The sequence below is a fragment of the Ambystoma mexicanum genome, chromosome 14, assembly GCF_040938575.1.
Source record: "Ambystoma mexicanum isolate Mex_15411 chromosome 14, UKY_AmexF1_1, whole genome shotgun sequence".
Classification (NCBI taxonomy): domain Eukaryota; kingdom Metazoa; phylum Chordata; class Amphibia; order Caudata; family Ambystomatidae; genus Ambystoma; species Ambystoma mexicanum.
In genome coordinates this window covers 282,532,624-282,547,478 of record NC_090940.1, presented here as the reverse complement: position 1 = coordinate 282,547,478, position 14,855 = coordinate 282,532,624, and the positions used below count along the sequence as shown (strand labels likewise).

Genomic DNA, 14,855 nt, shown 5'->3' with positions numbered 1-14,855 from the left:
TTTGGCTCCCAGGGTCTTCACCAGGCTCATGAATGCGGTGGCGGTCCTCCTCAGAGCGCAGGGCCTCCACATCTACCCATACCTGGACGATTGGCTCGTCAGGGCCTCATCTCCGGAAGTGGTTCACCACTCTTCCCATGCCCTTATGAACACTCTGCACGATCTGGGCTTTTTGCTCAATCTCAAGAAGTCCCAGCTGCAACCCACGCAGACTGACATTTTTGGGCCTCAACTGGGACACATGCTCCCAGAAGGTATTTCCTTCGGAGGACAAAATCTCGGCTATCAAGAGGGCCACCACCCACTTTCTCAACAGAGAGGTGACCTCCGCATGGTGGTACCAACATCTCCTGGGTCTAATGGCATCGGTCCTATTTGCCGTCCTGCACATGAGATTAAGGATGAGGCGGATTTAGCTGCACTTTGCGGACTCGTGGAACCAGGAGCGGGGCTCTCAATCCGAAATGATCAAAGTTCCTCCATCTCTCCAGCCGGACCTAACTTGGTGGTCCAGAGACTGCAAACTATGGATGGGCAAGCCCTTTCGGACGCCGACTCCGCAGACCACCGTCACCACGGATTCGTCTCTCGAGGGCTGAGGAGCTACCCTGGACGATCTCTCCGTCCACGGCACCTGGAGTCAACTGGAGAAGGAATACCACATCACTTGGCTAGAGCTGAAAACCATCTGGCTGGCGCTCAAGGCATTCCTACCACTTCAGGGGCAAGGTTGTCCTCATCCAGACGGACAACTCGACCAGCATTTACTACGTCAACAAGCAGGGAGGCACCAGATCCCCTCCTCTGTGCAGACTGGCGGCCAACATGTGGAAGTGGGCCCTGGAAAATGACATTTACCTCATGGCACTCCACCTCCCGGGAGAATCCAACCTGGAAGTGGACAGGCTCAGCAGGCTGGGAGCGGACAATTACGAGTGGCAGCTAAACAACCTGGTTATTCAGGAGATCTTCAACAGGTGCGGTCACCCCCAGGTGGATCTCTTTGCCACCTGGCACAACAAGAAGTGTCCCCAGTTCGCATCCTGGCAAGGTCAGGCCCCAAGCTCTCTGGGTGACGCATTTCACCTCTAGTGGACTGGCATGAAGGCCTATGCCTTTCCACCCACGCCCCTGATTTGCAGGGTAAATTGCAAAATCAAGTAGTCTCGCCAACCCCTCATTATTCTAATAGCTCCATGGTGGCTGGTCAGTCTCTCGGAGGTGCCCCTGATTCACCTCCTGACGGGCCCAGCACATCTTCTGGCGCAGCAGGGGGAGCAGAGTCATCCACCCTCCACCAGGGAAACTAGCCCTCACAGCGTGGTACCTGAGCAGGTAACGCTGCAGCACCTCAGCCTCTCACAGGCCAATCTGGAAATCATACAGGGCGCCAGGAGCAAGGCTACCAGGGCCCAGTACAAAAGCAAATGGACCAAGTTGTGCCACTGGGCAGACTGCAAGGGAATCAACCCCCCCTGGCGTGCACCTTGTACGACATGCTCTCCTTCGCAGCGCACCTTGCCCACTCTGGCGTGCAGGTTGACACCTTCTGCGCATACCTCACAGCCATTGGGGTTTACAGGAACTCGGAGGAAGGCATCTTCTCTTCCTCCAATCCTATCGTCAAGAAACACATGACGGGACGTGCAAGGCTCTACCCGTCCGTCAAGAGACCTTGACATAGTCTTGGGCGCTCTGGCGCACAAGCCGTTCGAGCCTATGGCGTCTGTGGACATCAGGCTGGACACCATCAAGACAGCCTTACTAGTCGGCCTCACCTCGGTTCGTAGAGTCTGTAAAATCCAGGTGCGGGTCGCCTCGGAACCATATACTACCTTTCACAAGGACAAAGTGCCAGCATTTCTGCCCAAGGTCCCGTCTGCTTTCCACTTGAATGAGGAAATGGTACTTCCTAGGTTTCTTCTCGATTCCAAGGACGAAGCACAGAGAGTGCTGCACTGCCTGGATGTCATGCGTGCCCTAAAATTCTACTTGGACAGGACCAATGGCTTCTGCAAATCGGACGCCCTGTTTGTCATTTTTTGAGGCTCAAGACCAGGCTATCGGGCCTCTAAGGCTTCCATATCCTGCTGGATGGTCTCTGCCATCAAGGAAGCGTATAAGGGCCAGCATAAACCGCTTCCCGCCAACATGCATGCCCACGCAGTCAGGGCCAAGGCAACGGCCATCACATTCCAGCGCCATGTCCCTTGGCAAGTCATAAGCAGTGCGGCTACTTGGGCCTCTCCCTCAGCTTTCTGCAAGCATTACATTTTTCGATACCGGCTCTACATCTGATGCGGCTTTCGGGCAGGCGGTTCTCAGGAACCTATTTGCTTAAGGAGGGTCTCCTCTCCACCCTTGGGCTACAATCAGTTGTAATTGCCCATACAGTATGGAGGAAAGGGGAAGGACGTAAGAGTAATTATAAGTTTATAAGTTACTCACTGTAGTGACTAACATACTCTTAGTCCATTGTCCCCTTTCCTCCATACGTCCCATCAACCTCCCCCCTAATAATACTGGTGTCGTTAGGCAATGTTAAATCTATTGTCGACCTGTCAATGTGGACTGAGGTGTGGTGCCGGAGAGAGGAGTCAGGGCAGCACATGCTCCCTGGGCCGCACCCCTGCGCGCTTCTAAATTTAAAGGGGGAGAAGGTTTTTTCTGGTGAAAAAGGTTCCGTCTCCTGTCCCATGGAAGGGACGCCCATACAGTATGGAGGAAAGGGGACTATGGACTAAGAGTAAGAGTAAGTTAGTCACTACGGTGAGTAACTTATAATTTACTTGAAAATGTATCCTATATTCCATGGCATAGTTGCCCTTAAAGTAGCTTTCAGAAAAAATTGACCTGAACTTCGAAGAATCGACAAATTATAGACTAAATTCATTCGTCAGTGATCGATCAAAGTTACGACAATGTAGAAGAACGACATGAAATGTCAGTTGTCTCAGTGGTCAAACTTACATCAAATCTGCATCATGATTACTTTAGATCTATAGTATACTTACTCGTTACTTGGATTCCGAAGGCCGAACTGTTCACCATCATCCGCACCTTGTGAGGCAGGCTGCCCTGAAGTCATGCAGCACGGTAACATATAGTGGTGGTTTTTTCTTCGGCTATGTAAGCCAAGCATCCAGAGTTTTCTGGGCAGTAGCAGTTCTCCACCTCGGTTGGCATCACCTTGCAACGATTGCACACACACCAGGTTTAAACGTCTTCCATGAAACTAGGATCAGGCTCTGGTGATTCATCGTCCCAACTCTCTAATTCCCCAATGTTTCCGCTTCTTTCTCTTTCAATTAGTTCCTCCCTCTTCTGAATATACCGGCTCGTAATGGCAGGGCTGTATTGTTGACATAGTTCCTAAAATTGAATAAGTACAACATCCCACAGTCAAAAAAATACAAATGTTTTTGTTTGTATGGAGCACCTACTGTTAAAGAAGGAGAAGATAATAAATTGCAATGTTACAAATACCCATCGAGCAAATAAACGAACAATCGGCACAAACAATGACATTTCGCATTCACGCATGTTAAAGTAGAAATGAAATTAAGGTTTAGTGAAGACATTGGTACATAATATGAGAAATATTTAAACAAAACGCAAGTACTGAGTTAAATCAGTTAAGCTAGTGCAAGTACCTGTTCGTGAGGCGTCGTACTAGGAAGATAGCTGAACAGAGCAGAAACGAGTTGCGGGCGATCAAAACAAAATACAGTCAGACTAATTAAAAGGAAACTGCAATGTTGTCTCCTCAGAAAGGGTCTGTTTATGCTTGTCGAGGAAAGAGGCGTCCTGGAATTTCCATGGAGACACGTCAATAGCTTGCGCACAGAGAACGTTTACACAAGACGTGCATTGGTGTGGTGAAAAGGGGCATAAGCGTCTTGTGATGTCAGTTTGAGGGGCGGGCAATATGTATTCTTGCCGTAAGGGCACTTGAACTTAAGCCGATGCATCAACGGATAAGATTAGCAAGATTAGATAAGATTAGCACAAGATGGCGGCACCCAACCAGTTGTTTTCACATGTGTAACAGTGATTAAAACTAAGGTATGATGCAGAGGACGTTATTTAAGATCGATTACCGTATGCTTAAAAATACATGCCCGAATGATCGGGACAGTAACATTGTTGAACGAACTTCCCCTTTAAGCATACAGTCTTGTTTTTTGGGGATCATCTTGTACTTTCTGTTAACAGATCTGAGCCCTATGATGCTTGGCAGAAAAAGCGCCCATCTAAGAGGGGGAGGCAAGAACTGGCTCTCATGATATATCCACATCTATCTGCCACCCAATGCGCCTCATGGTGGATTAAAAGGGATATCAATTTAATTTGGTCAGGAAATCACACCAAAGTCCTCCGTGAAAGTTTGGAATGGGGGAATTCTTGAGATGTTGGATCTTTTAGAACCTCTGGAGTATTCGGTTTCTGTTGGCGGAGGAGAATCACCTCACCAGTGATGGAAGATTTCCGAGGATACTGCGTCCTGGGAACAGTTCGGATGGAGAATTTGGAGAGTTTACACCCTGGTGGGTTTCCATGCAATGTTTTGGGCAATTTTTTATTCTATGCAATTTTCTTCACCCTTTCGTTCCAAGTTTGGGCCTCTATGATATTTCATTTTAGGTTTCACTGATGAGAAGTGGAATAAATATTACTAGTAAACTTTGATATGGATTTATCTGCCAAGCTTTATATAGTTGTTCTGCCTGTGGTAATAGCGTTGAAAGCAGAGTTTATTAATGTACTGGAAATTATTCTGTGTATTTGCCTAATATAGGTATTATTGATATTAAACTTGTATAATGCAAGTCTACTATGTTAAGTAAAGCCATATTTTATAAATATGACTACATGCAAAATCTTCTAATACAGAAAACTTGTATTGGAGACACCTTCAACCTGATCTAAAATACTTTACAATAATGCAGTATATGGATGTATTAAACACTCTTCGAAGCTCAAAATGTGTAGTCGCATTTACCCTCATTGTAGGCAACAGTGGTTAATCCACAGCATAGCATACTTGAGACATTACTCCACCCTGAGCACCCTCCCACATTCGCAGTTGTTCTTATTGAGCCAGGAATTGCTTTAAGAAATCCAGTTTCTTTTTCACACAATAAGCAAAGGATACAGATGTTTGTGGATGTGATTTTGTCTTGCCCAGATATTGAGATATAATAGAATTTAATGTGAGGACTGATGGCACTTTAAAATGTTTTAATTATTATTCTAGAGCGTATTATGGGAACATAAATTTCTTTGGAGGTCCTTCTACAACGTCTGTGAAAGCTTCTGTGAAGCTCAAACAGCTGGAAGAAGAAAATGAAGATGCCATGTTTGTAATTGCCTCCGATGTGTGGTTAGATCACGTAGATGTTTTGGAGAAACTTCGCACAATGTTTTCAGGTAATTGGTGTCAAGGGGGAGTGTACAAGCTGCTTCCTAAATCAGTGTAAAGGAAATATGTTTACATTGGTTGATTGTGTTATATTTAAGACTCCTAAACAGATACCTTTGTTTCATAAATGATTTATTACCAAACATTTACAAAACATTTTCGGTGACTTGTAAACAAATCTACCTCGTTTGCCTTGTATCTATGCAGTCAAACTATGGTTACTGGCACACCTAGTGCTTTTGCTTTACCCAAATGCAACATATGTAAGTATTTTCAAACTTAAGGAACAAATTATAATGTGAAGATGTTGCTTTAACATTACTGATACATTTTTTGTTGCATATGGCTTAGCAATAACAGACAAGAATAATAGGGTTTCATAGAGGCTTGTGATCTTTGTAACTTCTGGTCTAGCATTTACTTACAATAGTGAATTATCACTGAATTAGTGGTGGTGAACCACTGATGGTTTGGTGACTAAAATCCAACGTCCGGCTGTAGAGGAGCCCACCGGCAGCCCTCTTTCACAAAGCACACATGGATCACAGATAGGCCATATGTGCCATAGGTTTCCCAATACCCCTTGATTCATTTTTGTTTACAGTTGCAAACTAAGTTATCTTTCGGTCAAAAATGTGCATAGAAGTAACAAACATGGTCAGGATAGTCATTCACTGGTTTATTGTCCGTTCTAAAGGTAAACTTGGGGGGGGGGGGGTAGTGTGGCATAAATTCGAAGAGTTCAAAGTAAAAGTTCCTCAATTCTGCACAAACGCCTGATGGTTACTTATGTAGTTGGTGTTGGTGAAGGAGCTGACTTTAAACTGAGGCACAGAGCCACAGGAAGACAGGATGCAAACTTAAGGTCTGTAGATGGCTATCCTAAGCCTCCTTCCATCTCCATCACTAGTGGTGCTAGTTCTACAGGGTCCCAACCTAAATAAATCTCCCCTCTTCTATGTGCCAAACTTTTACCTGGGAGACCTTTTCTTTTTTCTTCTTTCTCTCTATTTTTATCATCTTTGTGAGGAGCTAGGAATGGGACAGACACAGAGGACTCGAGGTTTTGGCTAGAAACATTTATTGAAACAAAAAGGGGATTCGAAATTGCCTCCCTATTATTCTAGAAGGTTTTTCCCTGCCTTAACCAAAAACGAATGCGTTTGTCCTTTGGCAATATGTCCAACAAAATATGCCTGTGTCCCTAATCCTATTTTGGCCCTCACACTCTAACTGATTTTAAGGTGTAAAGGGTATTGTCTTTGACTCTTGAAAAGGGTTCATTTCAAACCAAAAGATTCAACTCCAACACAAAGTGTCCAATTAGATAATGTCCCTAGCTCTCTGGGATAATAATTCCTTACCCAGATTTCTCCTCTTCTTTAGCATACAACTCAGAATCCTGAGGACATAACTCTTCTAGGTATTCTCTTTACCATTCAAGGGTATGGCTCTTCCTGAAGATTCTCACAGTTCACAAACTCAAGAGCAGGTACCTTCCTTGAGTTTCTTACCACTCATACGCCCACTTGCATGGGCCTGGTATACTCCCCAGCCTGGGCTTCATGTTATCTTTCCAAAACACTTATCTTGACCTGGAGTGCCTTCCAAACAGGCCTTTTACACAATTATTTGTACGTTTATATCTTATGTCTTCACCTCGTGTACTCTCCTGCCAGGACATTCATGCATTCATTTACTTGTAAGCATTTACCTTCACCTGGTGTATTCTCCTACCAGGATTTTTTATACATGTATTTGTAAGTATTTTCATTTTATCCATGAAACGACATTAGCCCAGTGTTGGTGTATCATTCCTGTTTTTACTACATTCGTCCCAAAAATGGTTCTCTTTCATACAAAACCAAGGGGAGACACCAGGAAAGAAAGTAAGAAAGAGTTGGCCTGGAATTAAACCAACTTTGTAAACATAGAGACCCTACCTACTCTGCGCTAGAAAAGTGACTTTATTCTATTATCAGACTCCTTGGGGGTTAAAGCTCATATAACCCTTTCATTCTAGAATCAATCGATATTTTAAGATGATCCCATCTAAAGAGCTAGTATTCATAAACAATGTTTTCTTAACAAGCAGTTTTCGTTAAAAACAAGTAAAACAATATATATATATATATATATATATTTTAGTCATAATACAAAAAGTGTATTCATTATAAAGTGACTATTGCTGCTAGTGAGAATAACAAATACAATTATGTTCTTTAAACAAATAATTACAGTAATTTGAAACTAATACTAAAACATAGAGCAGTGGCTCATTAATATCTGCTACCGAACATACAAGATCTAAATTGGAGGACCCGTTGTACATGTCGTTCAATTAAGGTTTCAGCAATACCCACAGTTATTTCTATATAACTCTTTAGAACATTAAATCTATAAGTGCTATGTCTGTTCTATATTTACACTGCAGTAATGCCCAACATGTTTCGTTCTTCCATAACATTTCACAACAATTGTAGAACTTCTTCAGGGAGAACATTGTTCTTTGACAGTAGGATAGCTTTCCATAAAAAACTCTTTTGGGGTCAGAGAGATTCTTAAAAATACTTAACAATGATGGAGTCTTTGTCTCTAGTGTATACAGTCACCTAACATATAGTGCAGAAATAGCCGTTATTTCCGCTCTTCTATATAATTATTTTTTTAAAATAAATCATTAAGCCTAACTCATAAGAATATAAATCATTTAAGTTAAGCTTACCACGGTAAACTTGACTGCACAAATAGCCGGTCAGATAGCACAGCGAGTAGAGCGCTCACTTTGACATCTGTGCAGAGCCTGGCGATGCAGGTTCTAATCCCGGCAGGGCCAAACTCAGCCTTTCATCCTTCCGAGGGCGATAAATGAGCACCACACACCGTGGGTAATAAAAAGCAGCACTCAAATGCATGGGGGTTCGTAGCGATATATAACAAAATAAAATATATATATATATGTGTGTGAACCAAGTGTCTGTTAAATAGACAATTACCTGCAAATATTAAACCAAATACCTGAAAATGTTAAACTCATTGTCACCAATCTCTATTTCATACAGGTTTTGCCCCTTCTCCCAGTTCATTCTCATTTACTCAGGTTTATCTTCCTTTCTTTAAATGTGGGTTAAGCGAGTCATCTGTGTTACAGCTTGCAGGTATGTTAACCTTCACATTGCTTTTGGTTTGCTCTGTGAGCGCACTTTCATGCAACCTGGAAACCCTGTTGATTTCCCTGGGTTTACCAGGTGCTGTTAGTGCTTCCCGTTCTTCTCTGCTCCTCGCTCTCTGTTTGCTGGCTCAGCATGTGCCCTGTCAACCGTTGTGCCTTTGCCGACTCGTTACACAGTTCCCGCTGCCTCTCGCTCACAGGCAGTGCGCTGTCCATCTTCTCGCTACAATGCCGGTTGCAGTCCACACAGGACGCTATGTCCTCCAGCCTCTGCAGCTCTCCCAACTCCTTCTTCTCCTACGCTGCTGGGAGTGATGATTACTGCCCATTGTCTCTTCAATGTTTCAGTGACTGGTATTTTGTTCATTTGTGGCATGTCGGGGAGTGTCTGGCACAGGGTTCAGGGAGAGTGTCACAGTATGCCATTAAAGCATGGAGGCAACATCCCTAAAAAGGGAATGGGGGTGGTATGTTCCTCCCTCCATTGATGCCATACCATCTCAGGTTGTCCGTCCTCATATAGCGCCCACCAGGGTCAGGATCAGGTAACGGCTGCCATTCACTGGCCTCATGGGAAGAGTCTACCCCAGGCAAAGCAGTGATGACATCCTCAGGTTCATCGCATCTTGCTTCACCTGCACCTCAATAACACTTTGCCGCCATCCATCCCAAGATTCCCAGTACATTTTATTTCCTCATTCTCTTTCTGATCTTTTATACTCTCCCTTTCCTCCATACTTATGCGAGCTCCCGTGGAGAGTGGACGGAATGGGAGCCTTCAACAAGTACAGCACACTTTCCCTTTAAATTTGAGCATGCAGCGTGGACCATGCGCACCTACCACCACCATTTCCTATCATCTCCTTATCTTTTTCAATTTATTGTATCCTTCTAGGAAGTGGTGTGTGCGCAGTCAGTGAGGTCAGTACCTCCCAAGTTATGTTTTTGTCATAGGTGATAGTGGAAGATCACCTAATTTACCACACGGCTGCAGCCTTTCTCGTTTACTTTGTATTTCATACCCCATATATATAAGGTGTGCGCACTCCCAGTGTAGAGGATTGTTTCCACAAAAATGTATGTACCATAGAATTTGGCATTGCAAATCTAGGCGCCATCTTTGTATAGACAAATAACCATAATATAGATGTCCCATAAGTAATATAATAGGCTCTAAATTGTGCAAATATAAACATTCTTAATCAGAATCAGCCAAACAAATTGTGAGATTACAAATGATGGAATGAAATGCCTGTGAAGGCAATCGAGCAGTGGCATGCATTGTACAATATTTCTAAATCATGGAAACATAAATACGCTAGTGCATGTTGTTTCTTTGTAATGCACCGACCTGAAATTACATATCATAATCATGCTGGCTAAAGCCGAACGTGCAAGTGAACAGCAAAGTAAGCAGCAGCATTAGAATAATCAAATATCACTACATATGTACACTTTCACAATATTCGTGAATGTTGTTAACATTGCATATTTGGGCATAAATTGCCTCAAAATATCCCCTAGATCGGTCTCAAACTTACAAACGCATTATGGGTACCGTAGACATGGGGTAGGAATGCATAAGGTGAAGATTTTATATTGCATTTATGATTAAAGCACTCAAGTTTTCTTATAATGTAACATATAAAGCTGGCTAAAACCTAAATAACTATTAGCAGCAATTTAATTGTACGACCGCAGCACAAGGAATGTGTGCTGTGGTGGTACACATTTGGAAGAAAACACATTTAGATGAAACATGAAAAATTGTACTGTTATTTCATGCCATTGGGGTGAAGGGAGTTCAGTGTGTCTATCCAATATGTTTCTCTTTGGTCTAGTAGTTTGCTGATGTTACATTCTCCTGCTTTTCTTTCTAGCACTTCTAAGATTTGGAATCTCATCTGAGAAAGTTTGTGTTTTGCTTCCTGAAAATGACATGTCACTGACTGAGGATGTTGTGTTGCCTGTGGGAATGTTGGAACGATGTTCATTCCATCTCAGTTTCGCTTTGTGCATTGATTGTCCCACATAATTGCTGCAGGGGCATTTGAAGCTCTAGATTATGTTCTGACCATCACACGTCCCAAATGATTTGAGGTAGATCCTTCGACCTGCATTTGGATGTAATACTAAGTTACCTTTGAGTACAAGGCTACAATTTGTGAATTGTTGGCAAAAGCTGGTGGATCTTTGTAAAGGTCTCCTAGTCTCCTGTCGCGTGTCCTACCCCCATCCTCCTCACACTCTCCTTAACCCAGTCTCTTGGGTGCTTGTCTCCCCCACCCTTCTTCCTGAGTGTCTGTTTTGGCTTGCTGTTTCTTGCTTTTGCTTTTAATGGATACATTCCTCCTATGGATTCCTCATCTTTGAAGTATCCTAGTTGACGCGATTAGCACCAGGCCGTTTTTTCAGCCAGTAGATAACCTTTCGTTGGTTCTGCCTCCTGCTGAGGCGGCGTCATTGGCGTGCATGTATGGAGCAGTCCACACAATTTTCTTCAGTTTCTTTTTTCTGCAGCAACGCACTGGAACGTGAGATGGTCACCCATCAGAACATTTGTTTTTTATCATGGCATCGAAAAACCATCGAGCTCCAAAGCCTACAAAACATGGCATTGGTCGATGTCTGTAATGGGTCCACGCTTTTCGTGTCTTTTCTTCCAAGGACAGGAACGCAATATCGAGAAGGGAGAGTCCTGTCGTAAGATGATGCCAAATACATTAAAAGAAAACTGGTGAGGCCATTCATGGCCTTGTCAAAATGGACTGCGATAAAATAAAGGTTCGAAATGCAGAGAAAATCTTCGCCTAGAAAATAAAAGTGGCATCACGATTCCTCCCCGAGAACATGTTCTTCATCCTCCTCTAGGAAGCGCTGATCAATGTCCGAGCTGCCAGGTAAGCCATAATTTACCCCTTCCTCATCCTCAAAAGGAGAATGGGAGTCATTTAGGGGCTCATTGGAACTACATTTCAGCAAGCTCCATACAGTGCTGTTGGGAGATAGCAACAAGCTCGGGGGGAAATGGGGGTGCTAGCGGAAAATCAAAAACGATTCCTAAAAAGAGGTGCCAGTGCAAACAACGTCATCCACCTCTGTGTCTATGGCACCGACACAAATAGTACTTATGACATCCACAGAAAAAGCTCTGGTCAAGAGGTGGCTAATTGAATAGCTGGACGGTTCCTTCTGTAAAGCCAGAGACTGCATATCTCAGAAGGGATCTTAATGAGACTGACATAGTATCAAGAGAGATGACACGGACAACAAAATATAGTTCAGCTAAACTTTATTAATAATCAGGTCAGGATAGTGCAACGCCCAACTAACCCTATGCTATGGTAGGATTCCCTGCTTAAAGAAATCTAAAGGATGTCTATGTCCGTTCTTATGGAGAATTTTCATTTCTGTGCTAATTCACTTTAACCTCAGAGTCCCCCAGCTCTTTTGTTGGATTCAGGACTTTTTAATTTAAACTCTTAAGCGAGTGGGACCTTTTTCTTACTCTCTTGTGTTTTTTCTGACAAGGATTGTTGTGTTTCTTACTGTTTTATGGAGCCTGGTAAACTCCATAGGCATCTGCTTTTTGCATTAACACACACAGCACCTTTTGTGCAGTGCCACTGAGGAGTCTCTTTGACTTCTCTTAATGGCTAACTACATTTTCTTGGGTGACCTACTGTTCCCAATAATATTAAGATGAGCCCTGTCTTACTTACCTGTTCCTTTGTGGGTCCAGCACACACTACCCTATGTGAAGTGCTGGGGGGTTACATAGTAACTCCTTATCACACTCCTCATCTAACATTCTGTTACACTAACTCACTTTAATGGTTGGTGGCAGTGATGTATGTTTTACTACCTTGTGCCATGTATCTGCAGGCTGAATCCTCAGTTGCAGTGCAGCACCCAAGGGTGGCAATTGTCCCAAAATGGCCCCGGTCTTATTATTTCACCATTTCTTGTCAGTCAGTTTCTTCTGGGCTTTTACACTTGTTGTTTGAATCAGGTTTGAGTCCTTTGAGTGTTTTGCCTTTGGCGGGCTTCAGCCCTGAAGCCCGCCCAGGCGCTAGTGTGTCTGGAAAGGCAAGAAATAAGGGAGGGTCCCGAAACTTCCCAGTCTTTTTTCTTTAGGTGTGCCTTAGTGAAACCAATTCATATTGGCCGGCTGGCTTGCTGTCCTGGAGCACAGCCACCCTGCTGGGTGATTGACAGCCTAGTGCTGTGAATGAATGGGAACTTGCTTAAAAGGTGAGGTTTTGGGGACGAGAGGCAGAGTCAACAACTGGAGGACAACATCCAATGAAGACGACATGAAGAGACGCCAGCAAGCACACTCCTGGACAGCGAAGTGCCAGTTGAAGCCCTGCAGCTGTACTGACCCTGTTTTCGTTTTGACTGGTAAGACCCGCACTGGACGACTTCCTCCCTTAGGCTGGTGGGACCAACTAGTCTCACGACAAACTCCATTTTGTCGAAACCCCTGACTTGCTGTGACTTTCCAAGCCTGCAGAATCCCACTACCTGGGGACCCCTGACCTTCGAGTGCATTGTCTCCAACATTTCATGGGCATCCAGAGGACCCTAGAAGCAGGAAATCTTAATCCAGAGTCCTCGCACCAGAGTGCAGGCCCGAGGGATCAAGTAACTTCTGACCAGAGCTGTTCGTTCTTCTTTGGCACTGAGAAAAAGGCACCTAAACCACAAAGAGTCGCTGAATCAAGGAGAATCCATTGCTGCTGAGTCCCTCTCTCGAGTGCTGCTGCAGGAGCCCGCCGGGACGTCCTCCCTGTCGTCACCACGACCAAGGACCAGGAACAAGGGTCTGCTGTACTGCAACCAGAAGGCATCCAGTTGGACTCCATCAATTCTTACATAACAGGTGGCAGGCGATGGGATCGGTGTAGAGTGGATTACAGTGACTATTGGTTATACTTGTGCCCAAATAAACCATCTACAGGGCTAGTTCCACCAAAAAGAAAAGTGAAGTTGTAATAAAATGATGCCAGAAATTGATAATTTTAATGAACAGTCCCTTTCTGGGATTGGGGTTTGTTTGCTCATAATGGAAAAGTTTGCGGCCGAAAAGACCCAAGCTAACTTGACCGTTAAGGTCAAACAACCCATACATTAGGAATACAACCACCCCCCTCCCCAGCCCCCCAACTTCCCTATTTGCGGCACACCTCCTTGGATGTTGCCGCAGACTCCCCTGACACCTGCGACATGGGTTCTCTGCGCTTACGTGCTTGGGAACCAGCTCTGCAGGGTCCTTTTTTTTTCTTTCAAATAATCTTTATTATTGGGACGCGGGGAACACCCCCACAACCCCTATTCCAATTATAGCGAACAAGGGGTGCCGGGGACACCCTCGCAATCCCTGTTCCCCTTTGTTGCTATAATGGGTTTGAATTGCATATTTGATTACATTTTTGGTTGTATGAACTTTTCGTACAGCCTAATTCGGTCAAATATGCCATTCGGTCTTTTAATTTCAGTCTTTTTGGCTATTTCCCCTTATTGCACTTACAATGGAACAATTGAAAGATGTATGTAGAACAAGGGGACTGAGTTTAAATGGAAGAAAAAATTAGTTGATTACAAAATTGTTAAATCACCAAAATCTTGGGAATAGGCCCATAACCCCTACTCTCAACATTGATATGGAAGAGATTGATGAAAATGATAGTTTAGAGCTTAGCTCCAATCTGCCAAATGGGTCAAAGGTGAGTAGGATCCTCAAGAAGTAATTCCCCTCAACAGCCTGCTCCTGTGATTCAACTCCTATCACGACTTCCGTGGGTCACAATTTAAGCCCAGATATCTCTCGCTTGAAAGAATGAGACTGGAGCTAGAATTAAAGAAACTTGTAGTACAGTCTGAGGACAAAGGCAAGGATAGAAGGCTCTGAGAAAGGTACATGCAGCATGAGTATGATATGAAAAAGAGGTCCCTTTATTTGGATCTTCTCGGTCTACTAGTCCCAAGAGTCCTCACCTACCAAAAGAGGCTGTAAGTATATATGACCCTAAACTTGATGTGTTGGATTGGTTAAGTACATTTGAATTCACTTATTGGTTTCAGGTTATTTGTGAGAAAAATGTAGTTGCATGGATCATAGCTCCCCCACAATGGTTGTGACGGTATTATGGAGTTGAATGCCACTGACAGAAAAGATTATGGACTAGCCAAACAGGCTCTTACCGTAAGATTTGGGAAGACTACTTAAAAGGTTTAGAGACCATAAAAAGAAATATG

The 14,855-nt window shown here is 43.8% G+C and overlaps 1 protein-coding gene across 1 annotated transcript in view; it reads left to right on the top strand.

Annotated features, from left to right (window-relative positions):
* The window catches only part of POLE2 (DNA polymerase epsilon 2, accessory subunit), a 1,095,907-nt gene that overhangs the window by 501,068 nt on the left and 579,984 nt on the right, over positions 1 to 14,855 (top strand). The window contains exon 11 of the mRNA XM_069637399.1: positions 5,258 to 5,430. Within this exon, the coding sequence (XP_069493500.1) occupies positions 5,258 to 5,430 (173 nt within the window). The remainder of the gene's footprint in view (positions 1 to 5,257; positions 5,431 to 14,855) is intronic.